Source organism: Setaria viridis, chromosome 1 (genome assembly GCF_005286985.2).
Source record: "Setaria viridis chromosome 1, Setaria_viridis_v4.0, whole genome shotgun sequence".
Classification (NCBI taxonomy): Eukaryota; Viridiplantae; Streptophyta; class Magnoliopsida; order Poales; family Poaceae; genus Setaria; species Setaria viridis.
Window position 1 is genome coordinate 29842954 of NC_048263.2, and position 26259 is coordinate 29869212.

Genomic DNA, 26259 nt, shown 5'->3' on the forward strand with positions numbered 1-26259 from the left:
GTGGATCAGGCTTATAGGCCTAAAATTAGACACTGCTTCAGCCCCTTCCTTTTTTTGTATGAGCACGATATTGGCTGTATTAATTAACGGGAGACTCGTGCAGCGAAGATTGTGGAAGTCGTTTGTTGCCTCAATGAGATCAGCCTTTATTATGTCCCAGCATGTCTTAAAGAAGACACCTGTGAACCCATCTAGGCCAGGCGCCTTGATCTCCATTTCAGAGAAGGAATCGTCGAGACCGTGTAGGTCCAGCCTGGGTAAATTTAGGCACTCCCAGTTGATGTCCTGTGTTCTGCTGCCAGGGTGGCCCATCATTATTACCCATGGAGTGCCATTGCTCGGTTTGATGGAAACTCAAAATTATGCAAATGAGAAGAGGGGGGGTGTAGGTATAAACTAAGCATATCTGCGTAGAAGCTTTGGCTCCAGGCTTTCAGTGCGCTAGCGGTGTGCATCAGCTTGTAGTAAAGGCAATGGAAAGGCTCACGATGATTGCAAGGTTTGTTCCATGCTTCGGCTACGATCTCCTTGAAGCGAGGAAGTTTCGTCCAGAAGTCCTCAAATCGGAAAGTGCGTGGATGTCTCGGGCCGCTTTGATTAGACATAAGCAGGGGGCAGTGATCTGAGTGAGACGTTAAGAGGGCGTGTAAGACATGTGACGCAAAAAGATCATGACCTTCCGCGTTGCAGAATACGCGGTCTAGTTTAACAAGCGTCGGTTTTGCTGCTCATTACTCCATGTGAATCTACGATTTTGTAGCGTGTTGGATAAGCACGTCTCTAAATAGGCTCATTACTCGATGATCCAATCTCGCATTTATAGAGGAGGTTGAAGTCCCCCATTATTACCCATGGAGTGCCATTGCTCGGTTTGATGGAAACTCAAAATTATGCAAATGAGAAGAAGGGGGGGAGTAGGTATAAACTAAGCATATGCATAAGCGTGTTCTTTTTTTCAGGAATGCAAAGCAGATAACAGGCATGTAGTAACTTCAAGTGCATAAATAGTTAACAAAAACTCAGAAAAATATGGAGAAATCGTAATCTCTCCCTCCGTCGCTGCCAACATCCGTCGGCGGCGTCTCACCATCGCCACTCGTGCCGAACACCTCATGCACGACCTTCTCCACGTCCAACGCTCCGGCCTCGGCCTCCACGCCCGCGCCGCCAACGTCGTCGTCGTCGGGAGCCGGGATGAACGGCGGGCGCGCCACGTCGAGGACGCGGTCCCAGTCCACGCCGCGGAAAAAGGAGTGCCGCTTCACGCCGTGCGCGCCCAGCCGCTTCCCGGGTTCCTTCTCGAGCAGGCGCTCGATGAGGTCACGCAGCGGCGTCGGCTCGCCGGGCAGCTCCGGCGGCGCGGTGAGGACGCGGTGGAACGTCTCCCGCCGGCTCCGGCCCCGGAACGGCGTGCGCCCGTACAGCATCTCGTAGAGCACGACGCCGAGTCCCCACCAGTCCACGGCGTGGTCGTGCCCAGCGCCCGCCACGATCTCCGGCGCCACGTAGTCCTCCGTGCCGACGAACGAGTTCGACTTGGCCGGCGTCCGCGCGCCCGACGAGCAGCAGGACGAGGACGACGAGGCGGTCAGGGAAGTGGACGGTGGGGACTGGGAAGACGAAGCCTCTGGCGAGGCTGCGCGGCGGGAGGAGAAGCACGCCAAGACCATCGCCGCCGCTGCCTTCTTGTTCTTGCGCCTGCGGCGGTGGCGCGACGAAGGCCGTGACGGCGAGCTGACGCGTCGCGCGGTCGCGTCCGGCGGCGGCGGGGGCGGGGGCGGCGGCAGCGTGGTGGAGAGGTCGAAGTCGACGAGCATGATGTGGCCCGAGTCCTGGACGAGGACATTCTCCGGCTTGAGGTCGCGGTACACGACGCCGAGGCCGTGGAGGTGCTCGAGGACGAGCACCAGCTCCGCAGCGTAGAACCGGATGACGGACTCCGGGAACGTCGTGTCGGCGCGCCACCGGCGGCGGAGCGACTTGAGGTCTCCGCCGGGGCAGCGGTCGATGGCGAAGCCGACGACAGCGTCGGTGGCCACGACGCCGCGGAGGGAGGGGAGCAGCGGGTGCCGGAGCGCGAGCAGCACGTCGCGCTCGAACCAGATCCTCCGGTGCCCGTCGCCGCCGCACGTCCCTCCTGGCCCCGCGCCCTTGTGCCGCGCGGCGGCGCGGGACATGGCCTTGAGCGCCATGGCCATGGGGTCGCCCGCGGCGGAGGTGTCCCCGGCTGCTGCTGCTGCCGCTGCGGTGGCGGCGGTGGCGACGGGCACGACGTGGAAGACCACACCCCTGGCGCCCTGGCCGAGCACGGACAGCGCCCTGAGGTCCGCCAGGCTCAGCTGCTGCGGCGGCGAAGGTGCCATGCTCCCCATGGTCGACGTGGGAAGAAAGCAGAGCTGAACAAAGCTGCTTCTGCCTTCTGGTGTTGTTGAGCTGAAGGGTTTTAGGTTTTGATATTTACTAACTCCTCTCGGTTTGGTTGGTCTGCTTATATTTCAAGTGATCTTCTTTTGTTTTTCCAAATTACAAAGTATGCTGCTTTTCAAAATCCTCTGGAAAAAATGGCTTTTCTCCCAAAAATTCGTCAACTCAATTCACGTGCTACTTGATGTCAGAAGCCGCTGTCATACAGCATATTCGCGCCATCCAGCTTACGGACAGGAAAACCATGGCTGAGTCACAGGGCGGAAAATCTGGAGCACATCTGGAAAGAACTCACATGGAACCCGAGCTTGTCCCTGGAAGCTCTGGAAGCTGATTCATGGGCAGATGAGCATGAGCGTGCAGACCAACTGCAACTGATAACCCAGCGGAGTGTCCTCAAATTTCACAAAGGCGTCACGTCAGGTGCCATCTGTTGCTGCCACTAGCCCAATAGTTCCAGAGGGAATTAAGCCTTAAGCACCGTCTCGTTCAATAGTTAATCCAGCCACGTCAGTAAAGAGCTGGCAGCTAGCTCACGTCCTTCATGTGATATAGCTACTGGTGCCAACTCAGGAGTACGCTTCAACCGCCGCAAAGATCGCTGTTGGCGTACAAGTAAATCATCCGTTTGTAGAAGCCACTTTACACGAAAAGAATGGATACTTTTGATCCTTGTTCAGACTTGAAGGTTCTGGTGAGCTCAAGCATCCATCAATAAGTTGTTTTCAGCTGGGTCACCCGATCGATCGATCAAGGGATGCATAGAGCTTCATGACCTGCTTGGACTTGGACGAATCAGATCAAAGTTAGTTTAGGTGTGATGCTGTACTCGCTGCTGGTCCAAACAACCTAACAGGCATTTCGTTACTCAGCTACCTCCTAGGCTCCTAAAGGTGCTTAAAGCATAATAAGCATTTGACTTCAACGGCTTTGCACGTTTCATTCAGATAGCTTCAATATGTTAAGAGATCCGCAGGTCACTGGCAGTCAGCCAGAACAAATCAGCGAATCCATAGACATTGTGTATGATAAATATTGACATGTTGAATGAGCTACAAATAAAAAACACTAATTCAGCATAGGTTCATCCATTCATATCGCAAATGATCAGTGTTGAGATATAACAAGCAAAACAATGACTCATTACAAGTAGGTTTCATACTTTCATTAGATTAATAAGGTTTCTATGCATAATACAGAGTAAAATTTTCCATAAATCCAGAAATAAAGCATCTTCAGTTCAGTAGCCATACTCTTGTATTTGAAGCTATCCACTGAACAAAACAAAACGTGATGTCAATATGTCATGAACCATGCTGTTAGTTTTTGCAGTAGAAGTGTGTGACCATCCCAGGATTGATAAAAATTAGAAAATCTGCAATTTACAGCAACACTGGGGTGGCATTCCTGGTAAAATGTATCTATACCAGTGGTATTGTAGGAAATTCAGGAAAAAGAGCTTATGTGGATAAAAGAAGAACCTGGTTCCAGCACTGACTAGTGACTATGACTGATTCTGTAATCTGTACAATTGCCCAATCCTTTGAAAAGCAACCGATGCTCATTCTCCACCTTTTCCAGTTGAAGAGCCCACCATCTCACCAGTATGAGAAGAATTATCATTCTGAAAATACATCCTGGGGTTAGTTCGGAATGCACATAACAAGTATAGGTTCCCGATCTCTATTACCAGAAGTGTGTACTATTACGATATGAAAAAATGGTCACCACCTTGCTCAATGCTACTGCACTTGCAGATAGCGAACTTGCCATTTACCAGTAAAAGTAGTTAGGAAGGCCACCAAGAAATAGTATCTAGCACACTCATGGTCTCATTCATGGGCATTGTACACTCCCAGTTTACCAGATGATACAGAAAGCACTGGGCAGAAATCATATGCCAACTCTACTAGATTACAGGTACAAAGTAGACAGAATTCATATATTCAACAAATGATCGCCGTTAAATTGATATAACATCAAACAGTAGCTCAACAACACTACAAGCATGACCAGTTTTGAACTGGACAGGAACTGAAAATCCAGAGAGTATTTACATCTGAACTTGCGCGCAGTACAACAGTTCTGATTGTGGCTAATGCACCACCTAGTTATGTGCATCCTTGGTATCAAGACTCATGATCTGGTCAAGCAGAAACTGGTGCCCAATCCCCTCAAACATGGCAGGTCTACCACCTGATTGCATTGTACAACAGAAGCAAGTATGTTGCAACTGGATCTACAAATCTCTGGAGCAATAACATTAGAAAACAATCAGGCATCACCTCTTGGCTGAAGATCTGCTTGATGATCAGATATCATCTTTCTTGATGATCAGCTGCACACTAGAGTCACTCAGGCTTCACAAATATCCGCTTATTTACATGACATCCTAATTTCGAAATTCTCCTCCTATTGTAAATATTCAACCCGGACAGGCCGAAACACAAAGTTTCTTGCCTTAGGGGAGCATAGCAAGGTCGCCAATGATACATAGAAGCTAGTCATCGTGCTGATACAGAATGCACCAAGAGACACCCATCCATTTTCTCCATGCCAGCCACCAAGCCAACCACGATGATTGCTTCCTTCCATTTTCCCTTCTGGCATCCTTGCATCCTCAGAGCATCCTTCACCAGTGCATATTCCTGGATTTCCTGCCAATGCTCCTGGGAACTTAGATGTTGGCAAAGGCCCAGACAGACTATTGTAGGAGAGATTAAGGACCTCAAGCTCTGCCATGGCTGCAATGCCAGGAGGCACCTCCCCTGACAGCCCATTATGTGAGAAGTCAAGTGTATGCAACCTCCCCATTCCACCAAGCCCTGCAGGGATCTTCCCAGCCAAGTAATTACAAGAGAGGTTCAAATACTCCAGTCCCTTCATTGCAACCAACCCTTCCGGTATCTCCCCACGGAGTTCATTCCTTGACAGATCTATCCCAGTAGTTGCCTGAAGATCATACACCAGATCCAACTGCCATGAAACCGTATCCACGGATGCTGACACAAACAACTGAGGTGGAAGCACACCCTCTGATGGAATCCCCTGACCACCTCCACTGTTAAGCACTGCACTGGCATTGAACCCACCATCTGGGATGAAACCCACAAACTTATTGCCAGACAAATCAAGCCACTGGAGCAGGGGAAACGAGAACATCCAATCAGGTAGCTGGCCGGAAAGCTGGTTACCAGCCAGCGACAAGAACCTCAAACTCAACCATTTCTCTACAGCACTGCTGAGCTCCCCACTGATGTCATTTCCCGACAAGTCCACTACCTCCAGAGACCTACACCCAGCCAACGGTAGTGGAATCTCTCCAGATATCTTGTTGTTCGACAAATCTAGAACCTTGAGGCTATCAAGAGCGTCAAGCTCCGGCCGCAGCAACCCAGAGAGCCGGTTCCCCCCGAGCCGCAGGTACAGAAGCTGGAAGCAGCCTGCAAGTCCGGCGGGCACTGCACCGGACAGCCGGTTATTTGACAAATCCAGCACCTGCAAGTAGGTCAGGTTCCCGATTCCGGGAGGAATCTCCCCGGACAGCTGGTTGCCCGCGAGGAACAGACCCTGCAGACTCCGTATCGCGGTAATCCCGGCGGGAATCTCGCCGGAGAAGCGATTGTGGGAGAGGTCGAGGAGGAGGAGCGCGGAGGCGTCGGGGTCGGCGACGATCCGCGGGGGGACGGCGCCGGAGATGGCGTTGCGGGAGAGGTCGAGGGCGGCGAGGCGCGCGGAGAAGGAGAGCCGCGGGGAGAGCGGGAGGCGGAGGGAGTTGGCGGAGAGGTTGAGGGCGCGGAGCGCGGGGAGCGAGGACGGCAGGCAGGTGGGGACGGCCCCGGAGAGCGCGTTGCGGGAGAGGTCGAGCGAGACGAGGGAGCGCGGGAGGGAGCAGGGGAGCTCCCCCGAGAGCGCGTTGGCGGAGAGGTCGAGCGCGCGGAGGCGGCGGAGGAGCGCGAGCGGCGCCGCCGGGAGCGCGCCGGTGAGGTTGAGGCCACGGAGCGCGAGCTCGGCGACGGAGGGGGCGGCGGCTGGCGCCGCGGCGGGGTGGAGCGAGATGCCGACCCAGGACGGCGAGAGCGGGCCGCGCCAGGAGGAAAGCGCGGCGCGGGAGGGCGGCGTCAGGGCGGCGCGGAAGGCCAGGAGCGCCGCGCGGTCGGTGGAGGCGGGGGCCGCGGGGCTGGGCGCGGAGGCCAGAAGGAGGAGGAGGAAGGAGGTGGTGGCAAGGAGGTGGTGGGGAGCGGTCGGCATGGCGGTGGTGGTGGCCGGCGTGGGGCTGGCCGGTTAGGGTTTTGCGTGGCGGGGTTTGGGCGCGGCCGCGGAGGGAGGTGGTCGGAACTCGGGGCGGGTGAGAGTGGAGCGGTCGAGTGACTCGAGGAGAGTGTGTGCGGGCGTCTGGAAATTTGGGGGGAAAGGTGGCGACGGCGGGTGGAGAGGAATCTGGTTCGGGAACGGAACGGAACGGACGAGAGGCGGAGGTGCGGCCGGCGGCCGCGGGCCCGCGGGCCGGCGAATGTCCGATCTCGGTTGGTGAAGCTTCAGATGTGACCATTCGACCATGCTTTGGTTCTCGGCTCAGTGCAAGTAAAAAAAAGTATGAAAGTGTTTTGACGCTCGATCTGTCAAAATTGTTGGTCACGCACGGCCCATTTCATTCTTTACAATCGATGTTCTTAACGCACTTAGGTGAACACGCTTTTACAAATTTTTGATAGATCCAATTTTCGGTTGTGTACGAAATATTCTAGCATTGCAGTAGTCTCAATTTTTTTTCTAACGGCTGTTGGAGTTCTGCATGGCATATATCAGTAGGCAGTAAGCCAAACATGTGGATAGAACTTCCAAAAAAATGCATAGTGACTTTGTGAATCTAATTAACTACTTCCTCCATTCCAAATTATAGGTTGATTGACTTTTCTAAGTTCGTAAATATTACTATGCATGCAGAATGTGTCCTATCCTATGCATATAGATAGTACTTTTTAAGTTAGATATATATCTCCACAGATGCTTAGCTGGAGCCTCAATTCTTACATGTATAATGTGTCCTATCATCTAAGCCTTGATCAGGAAGGTTGTTAAGTATAAACATGCACTCCCTTCATTCTAAATTGTAGGTCGTTTTAGTTTTGTTAGATTCATAGATATTATTATTCATCTAGATATAGTGTATGTCTATGTCTAGATGCATAATAATAACTTTAAATCTAGAAAAGTTAAAATGACATTCAATTTGGAACGGAAGAAGTACTAATCAAAGAGAAAAGGAACTTTGTAAAGGACTAGCAACGGTATGGATAAGCTGTTGAGACTTGACCCCTACTATTGGTGAGATCGACTTGTAGTACTGTTGAGTAAGTACGGTTATTACAAACCTCGGAGTTTATTAGTCCGAAACGTATTATACTCGCAATATGATTAAAAAAAGGTTGTAAGATGGTGAAATAGTACTAAGACACCATTTGACATTCAGGTAGACTCTGGTATGGAGTATCTCGTTTAGTGAAGTTAATCCCAGAATATTTATGGCCAGCTCGTATTTTTCCCTAATGTGAGCTGTATGTACATGGCGACATTTTGTTTTATTTTGGACAAGGAACATTTTTCTTAGTACGGCCCATTTGTCGCTGGGGAAATGGGCCTGAGATGTCTACTGCCCAGCCCATCATGGAAATCATGTGTGTACTGTCACGCTTGTGAGTCACGCGATGCCCTTGGATTATTTCGCGATTATCCTTTCCCTCCTCCCTTGCGTACGCAACGTTCGCTCGTTTCGTTTCGGCTTTTCTGAGGTCTGGCCTGTGGCTGTATGGTGACGACGACATGGCTGCGCAGCCACTACTCCGAGTCTCCCGCGATCCCCTAGCTAGCTAGCTAGAAGTCTCATCGGCTCATCGTCGTCAACGCCCATCGAGATCATCTCTATCCATCTCTAACCGCGTACTACGACGCGATCGGGACGTGCACAGAAGTCACCGCTGACGCCGACGACCTCTTTGGTTGGGACTATCTTTGTAATACTCGTGTGTCGGAGGATCTCTCCACACTCGAATTTTTTTTACCGTTGGATTGGGATTGAATGGCTCTGATGTAATCCAATTTATCCTTATCTTCTTCCCCCGACGGATGACGCCCCCAACCCCGCAACAACGAGCAGCCGTGCAAGTTCGTGGCCCCGCCTATAGATGTCCATGCAGCCCGCGGCCTGTTAGCCCGACACGGAGTTCTTTTTTTTTGTCTGAACCTAGCCCAACCCGGCACAAAATTCTTCGAGCCCGTGCTGGCCCGGCTCGGTAGCTTGTGGCGGCGTGGGCCTCCACCCCGGCACGACGGGCGGCCCGACCCGGCATGATTTTAGGAGGTCGGCCCGAAATGGCCTGTTAACCACTCAACCTTATCCACACCAATAAACCATCTCACCTACAGTCCGCTCCCTGCCAGGCTCCCTGCCATCCTCCCTTTCTGCTCAAACACGCTGTCCGCTCCCCTTCCTCTCCAACCTCCGCCTCCCCTCCGGCCTCCGGCGGCCACCTCCCCGGCCTTGTCGCCCCTACCCCCACCGCTCGCCGCCATGCCCTTCTCCTCCACGGCGGCGTGGGGTTGGCCGCGGGGAGCGGCAGCGGCAGAGTGGAGAGCAGCCGCGGCGGCGGCGCTAGTGGCCGGCTCCGGGGAGCGGCAGCGGCGGCGAGGGGGCCGGCGGCGGCGAGGGGCCCGGCAGTAGCGGCGATGAGGGGGTGACGGTGGCAGCATGCAGGAGGAGACGGTGGCTCAGCTGCAGCCTGCAGTGGCGCACAGCACAGGGAGCAGGCCGTGAGGGCCCGTCGTGCCTCACGGTGGCCCAAAGCCGGCCGTGCTTTACGGGCCGCCCGACACGAAAAAGGCCTTGCGAGCCTGTGCTTGGGTTGCCGGTGCAGCCCGTGGGTTGGCACAACATGGCACGACGTGGCCGTCATGACGGGCCAGGCCCGGCACGAAAAATAACGTGCCTTGCCGGGCCCGTGCTAGACCGAGCCGGGCGGCCCAAATGGACAACTATACCCCGCCGCCCTCCCCTACCCCTACTTCAGGCGTTGCTCCTCTCGCATCTTCTTCTTCAAGTCCGGTCGAGCTCCCCCGCTGCCATCGGCTCCCTCCCCGGCTCCAGCGGCACAACACCGCGGCCGACACTAACTCGTCCTACTCCTGTGCCCCCGCCATCTCCACTTCCCACCGGGGGTCTCCCTCCGCCTGGCTTCGACGGCGCCCTCGCAGCCTCCGCTCCCCACCATCTCTCCCGCCTCCAACGCTGGCCGGCGAGCCATCCCTGGACTCCCTCTAGGCCCGCAGACACAAGTAACCCCAAACCCAACCTCTAAAAGCTCTCCGCCGAGCCCTCCATTACCGGTGAAGGAGAAGAAGTCAAAAAATCGAGTGTGAGAGGTGTTCAAAACACTTGAGTATGATTTAGCTTTCCCCTTTGGTTTGCAGCCGTGAGGTTTGACGTCGAGGATGACCGCCCGAGCGTGCAGGCACACTAGTACACTGCACACATCCACGCCGGCGCTGCGCCCGTGCTTTCGATCGATCGGCGCCGTCGGGAACGGTAGCTGCTTGGGCGAAGCGAAACCATGACTGGTTTTCCGGGGACGGACGACGACGAGGACGGGCGCACGTCATGGGAGGGATAAAAGTATGGCGCAAGTTGGCGATAAACTAGGGTGCGGTTGCAGGTGCCGCGCGCGGGCTCCGATCTAGGATACTCCGATCCTCGCCAGGTTCATGCACCGCATCTTTCTGGAGGGCGCTGCGCATCCGCATGCTCCCGCGCATGTATAGCTAGCTGCTAGGACTACATGCATGGGCGATGCCGCGGCGACCGCGACTGGATCCCGGCCGGCCCCCGCAGCCGCGCGCCCCGTCGCTTTCGCAGCGCTGCGCGTATCAGAGGGTCAGACTCGATTCCGTCTCATGAGTGCCGAGTTGCCGACTAGGTAGCAATCTGTCCATCGTTGAATGAGGAAGCCCGCCGGACAGGTCGACGTACACGGTCTGGATTGCGAGATTGTCTTGTTAGCGACGCGCGCCTTCGCGGATACGATGGACGGTCGAGTTCACAAGAGCAGCTGCCGCACGAACAGTGACGTAGTACACACACGAGCCACTGAAACGAGGCTTTTGTACCTGCTGGATATGGAGCATCTAGGCAGCAGGACCACAGACCGGGGGAATCCACACCGAGCGACCGCAACCGCAACCTTCTCCGCCTCTCATCGGGCACCACTGTACCAGCCAGCCTAGCATATCCAGCATGCACGATCCATCGTGGCTTGGGCCGGATGCCACGGAGGACCGTACCGTAGACGGAGGAATTGTCGTTGGAATGGCCTTTCAATTTGGGGGCAGAAGAGAGTGCCGATATGATCGACCTTTATCACAATGCTAGCTAGCTTTAGATCACGTGCACCTCCGGTGGTTGCAGTTGCAGGTGCAGCGTACGTAGGGAGTGTGTAGAGTCGGTAGACGACGCACGATGCCGTTGAACCGGACCTGTCATCAGCCGGCAATGCAAACGCAACCTTTTCGTTTTCGCCTGCCCATCCATCCACGGCGTCGGCGGGGGTGCCGCCTGGCCGGGGCAGGCAAGGCAGGCAGGAATTCCGTTCCCTTCCTTGTTCGGGCAAGGCAGCGAGAGCTGACCAGCCGAGACCCCGAAGAGATGCCCTACTGGCCTTTCCACTTGCAGCAGCACCTACCCTAGCTATAGGCGGGCGGGCGGGCGGTCCCCGCGGGCACCCCGCCGCACGCCCCGAGAACCAATCGGCGGTCGCGGCCTCCGCCTCCGCCCGCTCTTTTAAGCCCATCACCACTCCCACTTGCAGTTGCAGGCATCCAAGTTGCCGTAGTTCTACGCGTAAACGCACGCGCGCGCCACCAGCCAAAAAACCCACGACGTCCCGCCCCGGCCACCGCCCGCCCGCGCGCGCGCCTCCTCCCCCTCCCCTTCCCGTTGGCGGCAACTCGGCGTCCTCCATGAGGCGTTTCCTGCCGGCCCGCGGCGGCGGCGGGGAGCCGTCGTCCTCGTCGTCGTCGGGCGGGCACCAGCGCAGGGAGCTCGCGGGCGAGGCGGGCCTGCGGTACGACGGAGGAGGCGACATCTCGCTGGGGCACGGGCACGACGCTGGCGGCGGCCACCGCCGCCACCACCACCACCAGCTCGGCGGCGGCGGCGGGGGCCAGGCGGCGGAGAGGCAGCAGCAGGACGACGGGTCCATGGACATGCTGGCGCGGCACAGCAGCTCGCCGGCCGGCTTCTTCTCCAACCTCGTGGTGGACAACGGTGAGCCAGCCAAGCAAGCTAGCGCTGATTGCTAGCGCAGTCAGTGTTAGTTATCGCCTGCTCCTCTCAATCGGCTCATACTAATTTCCAAATGTGCCTTTCTCCGTTTCGATTAATTTCACCACATAGTATACCAATTGGGGAAGCAGTTTTAGTTTCCGCCATGAATCCTGCTTGATTTCTGCCGCTGAAATTAGATGAACCAACAATGCATGGCTAACAGCATTATATCCATCCATCGAATCCTTTCGAGAGCGATGAGCCTGCTTGTTGTGGCTTTGATTTGATAGCAGGTAGCGCAAAGGAAAATCTTCTAGCTAGTGCACCGGCCACTAGCTCGTCAGCTGCTGCTGCAACTTGTTCCGTGTCGTGCACTGGCCAACTTTACCTGCCGATTTTGGTGATTAAAGTAGGAGAGCAGGTACAGAATTTTTGCTAGAAGAGGCCAAGCCGCGGTTTTGCATAAAACACATATGCGCGGCTTTTTTGCTGGCTGCTGCCTCATTCAGTTGCCAATTGCCATGGCCCGTGGAGAGAGCAGCGGGCATCTTTTACAGTTTCAACTTGCTATAGCCTTACTTTTAATGTGCCCAGCATTTAGGATGCCTTGGTTTTCAGTCACATGGTTGTTAACATGCTGGGTTACTCAGCATAAAATTACAAACCCTTACCTACTCTGAGAAGTAGACACATTTTGCAGCAAATCTCAAATTGCGCAATGCAAATAATATGATAGTTTCCCCCTCATAATAGGGGATGGAAAACTAAGAGGCGGTACCCATTGGCGGTTTTCCCTATTAGGGCCTCCTTGATAGTGAAATGTGGGGCCTGAGATTTCGAAAGCCACACTTTTATTCTTTTTACATGTACTTTTGTATTCACATGTCCGTGATATGTCTCTTTCTATAATCCTACTTGCCAATATTAATTAGATTTCATTAGCCACTTGCACACACTGCGCTGATGTGTTCCGCGTCGCTACCTTTCATTTATCCATTCATTAATTTGGACTAGCCGCAAAGTCATTATGCGCTTATTGTGTATAGTCTATCTTCTGGAATGCTACACATATATAATCTTGGATACATAGGAGCACCTAATAAGCATGAGTTTGTTGGGTTAACCCTTCCTTTTCTTATTGGCTTCTTTCTTCACTTCCGCAAAATGAAGCCGTCCATTTGTTGAAATTTTCTAGAGTCAAACATATATATAATTGGTAGGTTCTATCATATATAGCATGATGAGGGAACTATTAATCATACATCCTTAACTATGGTACTATATGTGGAAACCATACATTTGAATATATGTTAGTGGATGAGCGTGATTAGTTGATGTTGATGTGATCTCCTTTATATAGTTTATTTAGGTTGATAAGAAAACCATCCCTTTGCCGCAATATTGCGTGTACTATGGTCGTTTGAAAATAGTGGTCAAAGATCATTATTTCTCCTCCTGTTATTCTTGAAATTAATACTTCTCTACTTTTAGGAAAAAAAAAAGAGAACGCATACGTACGTATGCAAATCCAAGAAGGTTTGATGCAAAATCTTAAGAGGCCATACGTACATATAGAATTTGTTCTCTATATACTTGGGGAAAAAAAAGATTTGTTCTACATAAAGAGAGATATTGTCTACAAAAGTTGCGTGTCTCTTAGCAAAAGTAAGAGACGACTCATAGAACATAGTGTATGTATGTTAGGTGTTTTTATATATTTATCATCCACCCTATCTGCACACACAAATCTTTTTAGTTACAAATCATTGGAAAGTACATTTAATTACAAATTCAACCATTTCAAGTTTACATCACAAAAATAAAAAAATATTGGTTAAATTATTGATAAAGATAGCAAAGTTTGAATCTCGATATGCATGTACACCTTATAAACATAAACGGAGGGAGTATCTTTAAGGTGTCTTAGCAAAGAGACAACCTCTATTTTCTCTTTAATTAGTAGTAAGATTTTACTGATGTGACTATACTATTCATTTTTTTTTTGAAATAGAGTAATATGACTGCAGTTCACGAGACGGCCAAAATGGCACCATTCTGCATGCCCTGAAGACACAGTATCTACGAAGAAGCAAACCGTATCCAAGGCTAACGCTACCTTGCCTGATTCAAACCTGCCATGTCCGGCCAGTGCTAAACCAAGTGGTGGGTCCCACATGGCAGGTTGGCTGCTGGTATTTCTCGAGAGGCGGAACGAACGGAGAGTCTAGATCCTGGTCTAGATTGGCCACTTGCGAAATTACGAGGCATGCTAGCTAATTACTGGATCTTTAATTAGCGCTTCAAGCCCTAACCAGAGGCGGCCAACTTGCCTTAATCAAAGGCGGGACCACATGGCACGCCCACTTGGCCGCGGCGGGCCCCGGCGCTGTCCCCAGTCCAGGTTCAGCTGACGGCTCCACCGTGACGTCACGGCCGTTTTGCTAAAAATAGTAACCTAGACGCCACTTGCGAAGTGCCCTTGGCGCTTCGTGCGCTCGCAACGTCCACGCCCGACGCTCTGCTCGCTGCTGCTCCTCGCTAGTTGCAACTTGCAATACCTTTCTGTCCAATTTTTTTTCGAAATAAACTTTCTTTCCATTTTGTTAATCTCTGTTCAGCTCATGCATTAACTATTTTGGGCAATTTGATGATTTTTAATTATACGCGGCTGGTTGGGTTAAACTACGCAGGGTATCCGGGCTCAAAAGGCGCCGGAGGCAGCGGTGGCGCCGAAGCCAGCGGCAGCGGCAGGAAGATGAAGCCGTCCCAGTTCAACTTCACCCGGCCGCAGCCAGGCGGCGCCGCGGGCCACCTCTCGCAGATCTCCGAGGACGGCGCCTTCCCGCCCGGCCTGGTTGGTGACCGCGCTGGCGAGAGTAGTAGCAGCGGTGGTGGCGCCGCCGCGGCGCGCTCCTTCTCCGGCGGGTTCTCCATCGTCGGGCCGTGGGAGGAGTCCAGGGACATCATCGCCACCCTCGGCGCGTACGACTCTCAGGTACTCGCCAGCTTATAGTAAGTTTCATGGCGGTGAGTGACGTCGTCGATCGTCCTGTTGTTCTTGTGTTTGAGGGATCTATGTGCAACTGTGCCTGCAGTTTAGCGGCGCCATGGCGGGCACGGCGCTGGAGATGGCGGGCATGGACAGGTACATGCAGCTGCAGCCAGACCAGATGCCGTTCAAAGTGCGCGCCAAGCGCGGGTGCGCCACGCACCCCAGGAGCATCGCCGAGAGGGAGCGGAGGACGAGGATCAGCGAGAAGCTCAGGAAGCTGCAGGAGCTTGTGCCCCACATGGACAAGGTAACTTCGACTCCATCTAAGACATCACTAAGTATAGCATTCATGATCGTTGTGCAAAAGTTATCCCACGCACACAGGTCTATCGCTTGTACTCCTATAAGCAGAGTACTGATCACTCGAGTACTCCCGTCTCAAATTACTATTCGCTTTGATTTCTCTAGATATAGAGCGTGTTTGGGACTACTCCGCTTCAGGTTTTGTAACTCCGCTTCAAAGTCATCTTGCCAAACACTTCCGGCTCCAACAATACTAACTCCAGAAAAAAAGGTAGATTTAAGGATCAATTCCAAAGCTTTTATGGAGCTCCTTAGAGGGTGCTCCAAAAACATAGACTTCGTACCTCAATACCATTGATTACACAATGTGAGGGAAAAGGAATCGATCTCCTTTATGCCGCCGCCCCCTCCCCTCCCGACTGTTCACCGCCGCGCCGCCCTACCTCTCGCGACACAGTACCGCGCCACCCCTTCTTGCTTGCTCGGGCGTCCAGAAATCCGGTGCCACCCCTTCTTCGATGAAATTCGTCCAAACCAAACACCAACTCGTCCTGAGCCTTTAACAAAAGTTGGAGCTGGTACAAATATCTACGAGTAATAGATAGAACTTTTGCTTCAAAGATCAATGGATTTAAAGATACGAACCGCTGAAATCTGGACAAAAACACGAGTTCCTTCTAAACCTTTAGACTTGTCCGTCGGTAACCCAGGAAATACTGAACAATGTAAAGTTCATTCTTTGACCTCCAATTTAAATATCCAAACTTATTTTTCTATACTCAAGAACTACTGAGATAGGTTAACCATATATCACACGTCCCATTTTGAGTAAACTTATTCAAAGTTTTAGCCACTGGGGGCACTGTAGCAGTTGGGTAATGTAGCTTGAGAAAACAAACCCCAACCCCAACCAAGGGTAATAGGAAAATAAACCCCAACCCCAACCAAGGGTAATAGGGTAATAGGGACTATTCCGATACGATTTCTGGAGCTGGAGTTTACACCATTAGCCAAATAGGTTCATAACTCCCTATTTTTCTGGAGTTGGTGGAGTGGAGCTACAAAAAAGTGGAGTTGGTGGAGTGGAGCTGTTTTTTTTAAGCGAAGCAGTCCTAAACATGCCCATAGACAGGTGCACATCAAAAACTATGTATCTAAAGAAGCCAAAACGAATACATAGCTAATGGGCTTCTCTAGTATTCGTTTTGATATGGCAAAAGAAAATCTAACTGATGAAGTGATCTATGATCTTGTCTATATGGTGCAAACAGCAAACGAGCACCGCCGACATGTTGGACCTTGCAGTGGAGCACATCAAGGGCCTGCAGAGCGAACTGCAGGTAAGAATGCATGTCCACCTTTCAGCTGATCACGTACAAGCGGCCATTTTCGACAGCACGTCAATTTGATGTGTGTTTTGAACCATGAGGCGTTACTGAACTTCGTTCCTGTCTGCAGGCTCTGAAACATGAGCAGGAGAAGTGCACCTGCTGCAGAAAGCGCTGACGATGCCTTTATTTCCTCGAGAGGAATTGATGTACATGGATGAAGCTGTTTTAACATCGTCATTGATAGATTCTCTGCTGAGAGAGTCCTAAATTTTAGTTAGCAGTTAGCACATGGGAGTGCCGATGGAGCATGCATGCATAATTGCTGTCAAATGGGTGCATGTGCAAATTGTGCATGCATGAATGGAGCTCCGCCAGCCGTTTCCAAGTAACCACACACCACCAGTGGTCAACTAGGCAGTGCAAGAAAGGGCAGAGGTTCTGTTCTGATAATTTGATTATTGATTTTGTGTGTGTTTCTGATTGATCTTTAACTTGAATTTTAGATCCCTTTTTAGTCCATCTGAAAACATTTTGCTATTTGTAAGCTACCTGATCTTGTTTTCTTAAGAGCAAATTACTTTAAAAATTTGTACATGGTCATTGATTTTGTATAAGGATCAAATGTGTTGTTTGACTGAATGTTAATTTCAATGGATGAACAAAGATGCAGTAGCAGCAGCAAAGGAACCATATCTCAGTTTTACACTGTACGATAGTTGGAGAACGTATAGGCGCCATGAACCGCTGGCGTCCACGGTTATGCATGTGCAATAATGTCTTATATATGTATTCTGTCATGTATATGTAGCTTGAGTGAAATATTATCTGGCAGCAAATGAGTTTTCTACGCTCTAGGTTTCCGTTATCTGAAATTAAAATTACCGATCAAGATCGTGCATCTGAACTCACTTGGAGGATTATGAAACGGTAACAGAAAATGGGCCATGTGCTAAGTAGGAACTCAACTTCATTTTAAGTGACCCTATTAGCCCCTGATAAGTACAAAGATAAAACTTTCAGATCATTCACTTGCATTCAGCCCAAACACTTCAGCTATAGGAGGTGCGTTTAAAATTTTGGTTTGGAGAACGAATGCGTTCATCCACCACCACCTCATCCCTCACAAGCACATGCGTGATTATACCTTGATAATGGAATTATTTCATCCAACCAAAATTCATAAGATAACATAATAAACCATTCTATTCTGGTGGTTCCTAAAACGAAAAATCCCAGAAATTCAATAATTCATCAATCCCTCCTGCCCTGCAGTCAAACTAAACCTAATTTTGCATAACTGAAGAAGGGCAACTATGCAAAGATCCAGGAAAATTCGTACCACCTTGACAATTTGACTGAGAATTAGCATCAAAAGAAGAAACAAATAAGACTAGCTACGCAATTGCACAACATCTTGTTATTGAAACATAGAAACAAATAAGGCTCGGCTTATGATTGAAGTATTTGGTTTGCATTAGCTCCCTTTACATCGACAAACAATCGTGCTACACTGAACATATGAAGCAAAAATGTAAGAACACCAACTATAGCTGTGACACTAATTAATCTAAGCTGCCCGCCGATGTTGAGGTACGCGGGAACTCTACCGGCGCCGGGGACGCGAATCCCTTGTGGTAGAGCAAGTCGGTCATGACCCTGTACGCGCGCTGCGTCAGGTGCACGCCGTCCCAGCTGATGCGCTCCTCCGGCCTCGCGCACACCGACGCGCCCGGCGCGCCGCACATCCGCTCCATGTCGAAGTTATACTCGCCGCCGCCGGCGCCGCAGCACGCCTTGGTCACCGCGCCCTCGTCGAACCCCGTCTTGCCGGCGTCCCTCAGCATCCGCACGTACGCGTAGAAGTAGTCGGCGTAGGCGATCGTGGCGCTCGGGTAGGACCGGCGCAGCTCACGGATCTCCTGCTGCAGCAGCACGTTGTGCATCTGGGCGAACAGGTTGAGCGACATGAGGCAGCCGTTGGCGTCGTAGGCCGCCGGGTCCTTCTCGTTCACGGCGGACATGTAGCTCGGCACGCATCCCAGCGGGAAGTTTCCCGGGATCACCAGCCGCGTCGCGCCCATGTCGAGGAGCTCCCTGGCCGTGCTCGTCACGGACTGCACCACGTCGGGGACGAGCGCCATCGCCTCGACCACGCCGGTCGCCATGCGTCCGAAGTTGTAGAGGTTGCGCTCGCCATTGCCCGCTGGTTTGTTCGCGGAGAAGGCGTAGTTGTAATCGTTGCCGCCGATCTCCCCCACCATGACCAGCGAGTGGGACAGCTTCTCGCGCATCTCCTGCGGCGACCGGGTGTTTGCGTTCATGAAGTCCTTGAACTGCTGCAGCTGGACGGCCAGGGAGGTGTTGGTGTGGGGAACAGCGACCCCTCTCCTCGCGAGCGCCGCCGCGTCGAGGGCGGTAGCACCGGCGACGGCGAAGTTCACGCCGTGCGTGAAGTCGGCGCCCTTGTCGAGGTACGGGTTGAGAAGCGGCAGGCCGAGGTCCTTGGCGAGGAAGTCTATCATGAGGTACCCGTCGGAGCACCGGCCCGTGGCGCCGCCGATGGCGGAGCCGTAGGGAGGACCCATGCTGTGCCGCAGCATGCCGGTGGCGCCTTCGCGGAGCAGGTTCCCGGTGTCGGACAGGGAGTCGCCGAAGTTGTAGATGGCCGTGACGCCGTCCGCCGCCGCCGCCTTCTCTTTGGCTGGCAGCTTGTTGGGTGCCTGTTGCGGCGCTGGCCTTGCGTGGCACGGGCCGACGACGAGGAGCAGCGCCATGAACGCGACGAGCAGGGTGCGAGCCATGGTTGCCATGGGGCGCTAAGCACGTTGGTCTTTCGCTTCGGTGTGGAGAGGTTTGAGGCCAGGCAGGTTCCTTTTATTGGGCGCGATGGGATCAATGGAGCCGCTTCGCCTAGCCGATCGGACTAGGAAACGCGAGCGTCGTCCGAGTCGGAGACCGATCAGCAAGCGGAGTTCACCGCGTGGACGTCTTGGCGCACGAATCTCCAGGTGTAGTGATCACCGGCGGCACCGCTTGACGGACGGTGCCTGTGCGAGTGTTTGATGCATACCGCATACCCTGGCCGAGCCCAAAATCCGTGCGCTGACGTAGTTCCGGTATCTGCGGATAAGAATAAGATCATCGGCCATTGTTTATAGTTCGAGGATTGGAGCTCTCTGCACTTTTCTGATCCTTCTGCATTAGTGTTCTTCTGCACTTTTCGAAGCTGCAATCAAACATAGATAAAATCCCGCGACTTCATCGATAACAGTGCAACTACTTGCTATTAAGCAGAAACATGCATGTTCACTTCAGCTTATCAGTCAGCTTATCAAACACCGAATAGTATTTTTCTCTCACAACAAATCAGCCATTTCAGCTTTTCAGCCGGCTTATAAGTCCAACCGAACAGGCCATATTATTTCCACAAGTATACCCTGATGACATGATCTCAAGAGGCTTCTTCTATAGTTCTATTCTGCATATGCTTCATCGGGGGTGCTGCCGCAGACCTGCGGTCACCCCCTATTTCTAATTTATTTCTCAATAAATAGATGTACAGGCTACAAAAAGTGTAGGGATGATGTGCTCTACGTGTACGTACACTGTATGCTTCGGTTGCTGCATGAATTGCATGTCTCACTTTACAAAACAAACTACAGAGGCTAGGCTAGAGCCCTACTCCTCGGCAGGAGGGTCCACCCACCGGCCGTTGTCCTTGATCAGCTGGATCAAGGCGTCGGTGGCGCCTTCCATGGCGATGCCACGTTGCACGACGGTCTGCAGAGAGAAAGATGCACATTCTGTATTAGCCGGAGACCGGAGAAGGAAACCAGAAGCTTCAGGACGCATGACTGCAGGTGGTGAACATTTTTCGTGCTATCAAAAGTTCACAGTACCAGACGGTGTTTCTTGATACCACAAATCCACAGCTATTGCTCAACGACAAATGCAGCAAAAGTTTCCATTTCGTATATATGATGATTGTGGCACCCAAGCACTGGATGGTTGGTTACCTTGCCAACGTAAAGATCGATCTTTCCAGGAGCACCTCCGACGTATCCAAAATCAGCATCGGCCATCTCTCCTGGCCCATTGACAATGCAACCCATGATAGCGATCTGCCAGGCAAATACGTATACCGTTGATCAGTATAATTGATACTTCCTCCATTTCAAATTATAGGTCATTTTGATCAAATTGTAGGTCGTTTTGACATTTCAAATTATAGGTCATTTTGATCAAATTGTAGGTCGTTTTGAATTTTCTAAGTTCATAGATATTCCATTATTATGTATCTAGATATACACTATATCTACGTGCTAGCAAAGACTATGCACTAAAAAACTAAAACGACAATTTAGGACGGAGTGAGCAGTAAAGTGAAATACATATACAGTTGATCAGGCATATCAGCATCACGAGAGCTTACCGAGACGCCTGGCAGATGAGAGGTCTTTTCTCTAATCTGAGCACTGATTTCCTGAAGGTCGAAGAGTGTTCGCCCACACGAAGGACAAGACACGTATTCCTGCAACATTCATTAGCAGTCAAAAATCACTTTGACAAAATCTATGAAACATCAACAGTTGTTTTTTAGTATGGCCGATTTTGAAGTTTTTTTTCTGTATGTTGTAGGGAGAGTGCTGCGGCTTAATCACTACAAGTCTCCAGAGGTAGCCATGCTATTTTAAACAAAAATACATCAACGTACAGTTTTTGTGTTGCGCATTCTGCAACCCTGAAGTAAGTTGAAAGATGTGTCCCTCAGGAACTCAAATTCCTGGTCAGCAGCTTCAAGAAGTACACCATCACCAAGACCATCGACTAGGAGAGCACCAACATTGGCCCCGGCACCAATGACAAGAGCATCTCTGCAGTTAATTGGATTAGAATAAGCACAAGAAAACCAGGTCTCAACAATTCAAAGGGGTTCGAAAATAGGAATGTTGACAATCACCTGTCAATGGTTTTGGGGAAATCTATGTGATGGATTACAGGAAAGTTCAAGCCATTGGTCTGTAAGTACTCAAATAACCTGCAAAGCATGAAAATTTATAAGACACTGTAATCAAAATGAACGAAAAAGCCTTAGGGAACAGTGTTGCTAAGCATGGATACATGATAAATAAATGGCTCCCAAACATGTGACCCATTTAATAGATTGATCCACTGTGTTTGCTTACCTCCTAGCAGCATGTACTCTACCAGTCCTCTCCTCACCATATGGAACATTATGTAGCAGCATTGTTATATCATCAACACCCTTAAGGATATCTAGCTGCTCGTACGATTCATCTCCGCGAATAGTGACAGCAAGTCTGGTGCCTACACACACCAAAAAAAGACAAAAAAGGCAAACAAAACAAGATATTAAATACTCCCAACGAGAGAAAAAAAGAACCACAAGCAACAATATAATAGTTAATGCAAATCATTACCTTCTGGCAAAAGTTTGTGAGCACCACTTGACAGTTCGTCAAGGTTGACAAGCGCAATTGCATGTGGGAGTGGCTTTGTCAACTGCTCCGATAAAGGGGTCAACACGCCCATGCTGATGTCAACTAATCTTTTAAGTGCAAGCCTCTGTATACATTGACAAAATTATAACAGATAACTAAGAAAGGGAATTGAACGTTATGCACTTGTGATGGGGATGAAGAAATGGTGTAACTCACAGCTTCAGTATCTTCTACAGGGGGGAGCTCCCTCAAAAGAATGGAATCTACAGTAGCAAGGTCCTGATGTTCATAGAAGAAATGAATCAGTTTAAACTCAATGCCCATAAAAAAAATAGTCATGTGATAGCTCATAAAACCATATATCAGACCTTGAAAGGCATGCCAACCACAAGCTTCGTTGCAAGAGACCTATAAAGGAGCTCAGGAGCCTGGCAAATAAAAGGAATTTTCATCATTACAGAGCACATTTATCTGATGGCCAGACAATAAAGAGTGATTCTAAAACCTATTTTCAAAAGCTAAATGCCTGGAAAACAACAAATATACTGCTGAATATATACTTCAAATGGATTACAGATTCAAATTTACAGATGCTAAAATTTCTTCGTATAGTTATACATATTGTAGAAAATTCCAAAAAGAAGGGTAGGAATGGTGCAGGTTACCTTCAACTGATCCAAGGAAACTGACATCAGTACAGAGCCATCACGATGCAGGACATTTCTGTAGTCAACTTCCTCACCCTGTCATAAGAGCAACTGATGAGAAATCAAGCACTATTAGTTTTTATGATCAGACCATAGAATTATTGTTTTAACCAACCTCCTTCTGCAAAGGCAATTGACCACTCCTACGCTGGAAATCAAAATAATGCCTGTGCTTTTCTTCAAATGGGGCCTGTGAATACAAGATAAATAGCAAAAAAAATTAAGAAATGTTTAAGGGAAAGCACAAGTATTAAGGACTGAAATTTACTGTGTTGTGACAGAATAAGGGGAAAGTACGCAAAGTGAAAGTGCATTACCACTCCGATTTGAAGGTTGGCAGCCTGTGTCCCAAGATTTGCCAACCTTTGGCAAGGATCGATCTCTTCTTCTGGTGGTTCCGTGAGGGAGACACGGATTGTGTCACCCAAGCCATCCTGTAATACAACAAGCAGAAGATATAGTCCTATTCCTTTTGTAGAACTTGCCGGTTTCCACATAATTAAATCCATTCACAGGAAACCACTAGTCTTGTACTTCTATTATGTGTCAGCGAATAGCATGGCAAAGGTCCCGAAACATACCATATACAACTTATACAAACATGATACCAAAAATATTCATCTTCACAACTTTCAATTGTGAGCTCCAAAAAGTGAAGATACTCTTCATCCAGTGAAAAGGCTACCACTTCCATGCTCTTATTTCATTTCTAGAATACTCATATGAAACAGATTTAACTTCATACGACAGAACTAAGTAGTGAAGCAATTACCATTAGAAGTGTTCCAATGCCAATAGCAGACTTCATCCTTCCATCTTCACCCTCTCCAGCTTCGGTAACACCCAAGTGCAAGGGATAATCCCATCCTAGGTTATACATTTCTGCAACAAGCAGGCGATATGCTTGGACCATGACAACAGGGTTACTAGCTTTCATTGAAAATACAAAGTTGTGAAAGTCCAACTTCCGACATATCCTAGCAAATTCCAAAGCAGACTCAACCTGCGATAGTATGCAGAAAATGTCAAGCATCTACAGGCTGATGGTTAAATATAACCTCATAAATGAGATAATCACCATTCCCCGTGGAGAATCACCATAGTAACTCATTATGCGGTCAGAGAGACTTCCATGATTTGTTCCTATGCGCATTGCTCTCCCATACTGCTTGCATTTCTCAACTAATGGAGAAAATACCTGAAACGGGATTAAAGTGGCTCTGTAAGTAAGATAACCTATTATATGTTCATATTGATTAAAACAAGACTAACTGAGAGACAAATTTTCAACCTTCTCAATATGCTCAAGCTCTTTTTGGTAATCGTCATCTGTATATTCCAGCTGCTCAAACTGAGCCCGACGATCAGCTGCAAGTACATTTCTCAGTATTTCAGAATGAAACGAGAACATAAACATACTAAAATCAGTGTTGTCAAGATTTCACTCACCAAAATTTCCGGGGTTCACACGAATTTTGTCAAAGCATTCTGCCACTCTTAAAGCTACCGTAGGAGCAAAATGAATATCGGCTACTAGTGGAATGTTGTAACTGTATGAACAGAATGAAAAATGTGAGGACTCAAGTATGTGAACACACTGAATGTGAGGAAAATGACAGCTTACTTCTTCTGAACCAGGGTGTTCTTGATCTCAAAGCAGGCATCAGCCTCCTTCTTACCCTGGACGGTTATTCTAACAATATCAGCTCCTTTATCTGCTATCCTCATCACCTGAAAGGGTGTGAATTACATCTTCTATTAGCAACCTATACACAAAACAGAAATCCTCTGAAAAAGGGGTGACTAATTCATTTCTCATATCTATGTTCTATAGAGAATACTAAGTACAACCAACATGAACTTCAGATGGGATGCACCTCTTCTACAGTTTTGGCAACATCCTTGGTATCTGAAGTCGTCATGGTCTGAATCCTTATGGGATGATCACTACCGAGTGGGACATTCCCCACCATTACAGTACGAGTTTTTCTTCTCCTTGTCTGGTGTATAGATTCACAGTACTTTTGCCTGGGGACTAAAGAACAGAAGAAAATCTCAGTTAGAAGAAGGATCGCATAGATTAAATCTGGGACAAATCCCTTGACCTGAAATATACACAATTACACAAATACAAACATGCAAGGACAATAGAGCACGCAGATCATACCTAAAAGTGGGCTTCCTTCTGATGATGGCTCCAGCTCCATAGTATCTGAACCAGTACTCGAGCACTTCACCACAAGCGCCCTGCCCCTCGAGGAGCCTGTCCTTGTAGTTCCGACGCCAGGAACAGACAAGACCTTAGCAAAGTCGACGCTCCTGGTGAAGCCGATGCCACCATCGCGCACCCTGACATGTGGGAGAGGGGCTGGTGCCACGCCGGTGGCCATGGCCGTGCCCAAGCAGCAGGAGCTCAGCTAGGCAATTCTACAAACACCTGCAGGACAAACCAACAAGTGGTGAGGGGAGCACGGAGCACTGGCCACTGATCCTGATGGGCACAGGTGGAATATACCCCTATCGCTGGGTGAGCAAGAACAGGACAAATATGGTGTGGGCTACTAAACATGGGCATTTAACAATTCGTGCACTGAATTGACAACATGTTTTGCATAATAGGTCGCATAAAAAAATTTAGCAAACTCGAATCAAGCGCCTTTCCTGGTGAAGGTAGCGAGAAAAACAATAGTTCGGAGACGAAAATGGCGTAGATCCTTATTGGCAAACGAGTAGGAGAAATGCTCAGCTCAAAACCTTCCTAATCCCAAGAGGATTCTACTGAATTCGATCGAACTACAACCTGACAAACTAACTGTGAGTGGGTCCTTCATTTCCTCCCACCCACAAAATCCAAATTCCCCAAACCAGAGCAAGCAAACTTCTATAAAATTGGCTCCTGAAGCACCCAGCACTGATTCAACTATCCCAAGGCCCAAGCTGCAGAGGAGAATTCAGCCAAACCAAGCATGAATCCCGCCCCAGCCACACAGCAGGCAGCACACAACCAACGCGATCGGACATCGGAGGCAGCAAGCTAGCAAATCTCACCAAACCTCGCCGATTCGTGTCGCGACGACACCTCCCGCGCCCGCTCACTTTCGGCGGCCACCACCGCCACCGCGAGCGCGGCGAAGCAGAAAAGCGAGCGCGAGTGCGCGAGTTTTTTTTTTCCTCCCCAGAGCAGCCGGGCAGGAGGTAGAGGCCAGAGGGCTCGTGGCAGTGGCGCGCGAGTTCGTGGTGGGTTTCTACTGGATAGCCCCCTTTTATCTCCAAGCCGCAGGGGGCGCCCGGGGATCCACGTGCACCGGGTCCTGGAACACCTCTCAGGCCATGTCCCTCTGGCTCTCCGGGCCCGACGACGCGTGCGCACGGGTGCTTGAGGACCCGGTGCGGGGAGGTGCGGCGGGCGAGGAGGGGCCGGAGGTGTGGAAGTGGGAGTTCCGGCCGCTGGCGCTGCCCGCCATGATTTTATCGTGTCCGTCGTTTTCCCATGAGACACGAGTCCAGTTTATTTTTACGAAGGAAATTCGTAGCGGTGTTTTTTTATGAAGAATTCGTAGCAGCGTCTGTTAGCTCGCTGCGTGTGTTAGCCAAGAAACTTTTGTTATCGTTGTTGCAGGCTTGATTGAGGACGGAGTTCACGAATGTTCTTGGGAGATGCAGACGGGATCTTCAAATTTTTTTCCCCCAATTTACACTGTTCAGTCTATTTTACTTTCATTAT

General features: G+C 50.3%; 5 protein-coding genes across 5 annotated transcripts; 1 reads left to right on the plus strand and 4 right to left on the minus strand.

Annotated features, from left to right (window-relative positions):
• Positions 1-801: 801 nt before the first annotated feature.
• LOC117860761 (serine/threonine-protein kinase OXI1) lies at positions 802-4228 on the minus strand. The gene has a single exon (XM_034744139.2). The coding sequence runs from the start codon at positions 2370-2372 to the stop codon at positions 1020-1022; it is 1353 nt and encodes a 450-aa protein (XP_034600030.1). The 5' UTR covers positions 2373-4228; the 3' UTR covers positions 802-1019.
• Positions 4229-4367: 139 nt separating this feature from the next.
• Positions 4368-6814, minus strand: LOC117860751 (leucine-rich repeat receptor-like protein FASCIATED EAR2). Its single transcript, XM_034744128.2, has one exon. The coding sequence runs from the start codon at positions 6673-6675 to the stop codon at positions 4837-4839; it is 1839 nt and encodes a 612-aa protein (XP_034600019.1). The 5' UTR covers positions 6676-6814; the 3' UTR covers positions 4368-4836.
• A 4462-nt stretch (positions 6815-11276) lies between these two features.
• LOC117860780 (transcription factor bHLH128) lies at positions 11277-17049 on the plus strand. Its single transcript, XM_034744158.2, has 5 exons — positions 11277-11740; positions 14431-14735; positions 14836-15039; positions 16307-16375; positions 16494-17049. The coding sequence occupies exons 1-5, from the start codon at positions 11434-11436 to the stop codon at positions 16539-16541; spliced, it is 933 nt and encodes a 310-aa protein (XP_034600049.1). The 5' UTR covers positions 11277-11433; the 3' UTR covers positions 16542-17049.
• A 371-nt stretch (positions 17050-17420) lies between these two features.
• LOC117860806 (GDSL esterase/lipase At5g03980) lies at positions 17421-19694 on the minus strand. Its single transcript, XM_034744193.2, has one exon. The coding sequence runs from the start codon at positions 19174-19176 to the stop codon at positions 17929-17931; it is 1248 nt and encodes a 415-aa protein (XP_034600084.1). The 5' UTR covers positions 19177-19694; the 3' UTR covers positions 17421-17928.
• Positions 19695-19851: 157 nt separating this feature from the next.
• Positions 19852-25768, minus strand: LOC117860799 (4-hydroxy-3-methylbut-2-en-1-yl diphosphate synthase (ferredoxin), chloroplastic). The gene is made up of 20 exons (XM_034744184.2): positions 25584-25768; positions 24703-24972; positions 24413-24570; positions 24160-24266; positions 23985-24085; positions 23827-23903; positions 23614-23733; positions 23308-23538; positions 22853-22969; positions 22651-22725; positions 22494-22571; positions 22197-22256; positions 22045-22107; positions 21808-21952; positions 21553-21694; positions 21327-21404; positions 21081-21240; positions 20799-20897; positions 20383-20487; positions 19852-20146 (listed from the first exon to the last, which is right to left on the minus strand). The coding sequence occupies exons 2-20, from the start codon at positions 24923-24925 to the stop codon at positions 20045-20047; spliced, it is 2241 nt and encodes a 746-aa protein (XP_034600075.1). The 5' UTR covers positions 24926-24972; positions 25584-25768; the 3' UTR covers positions 19852-20044.
• Between the last annotated feature and the right edge of the window lie 491 nt (positions 25769-26259).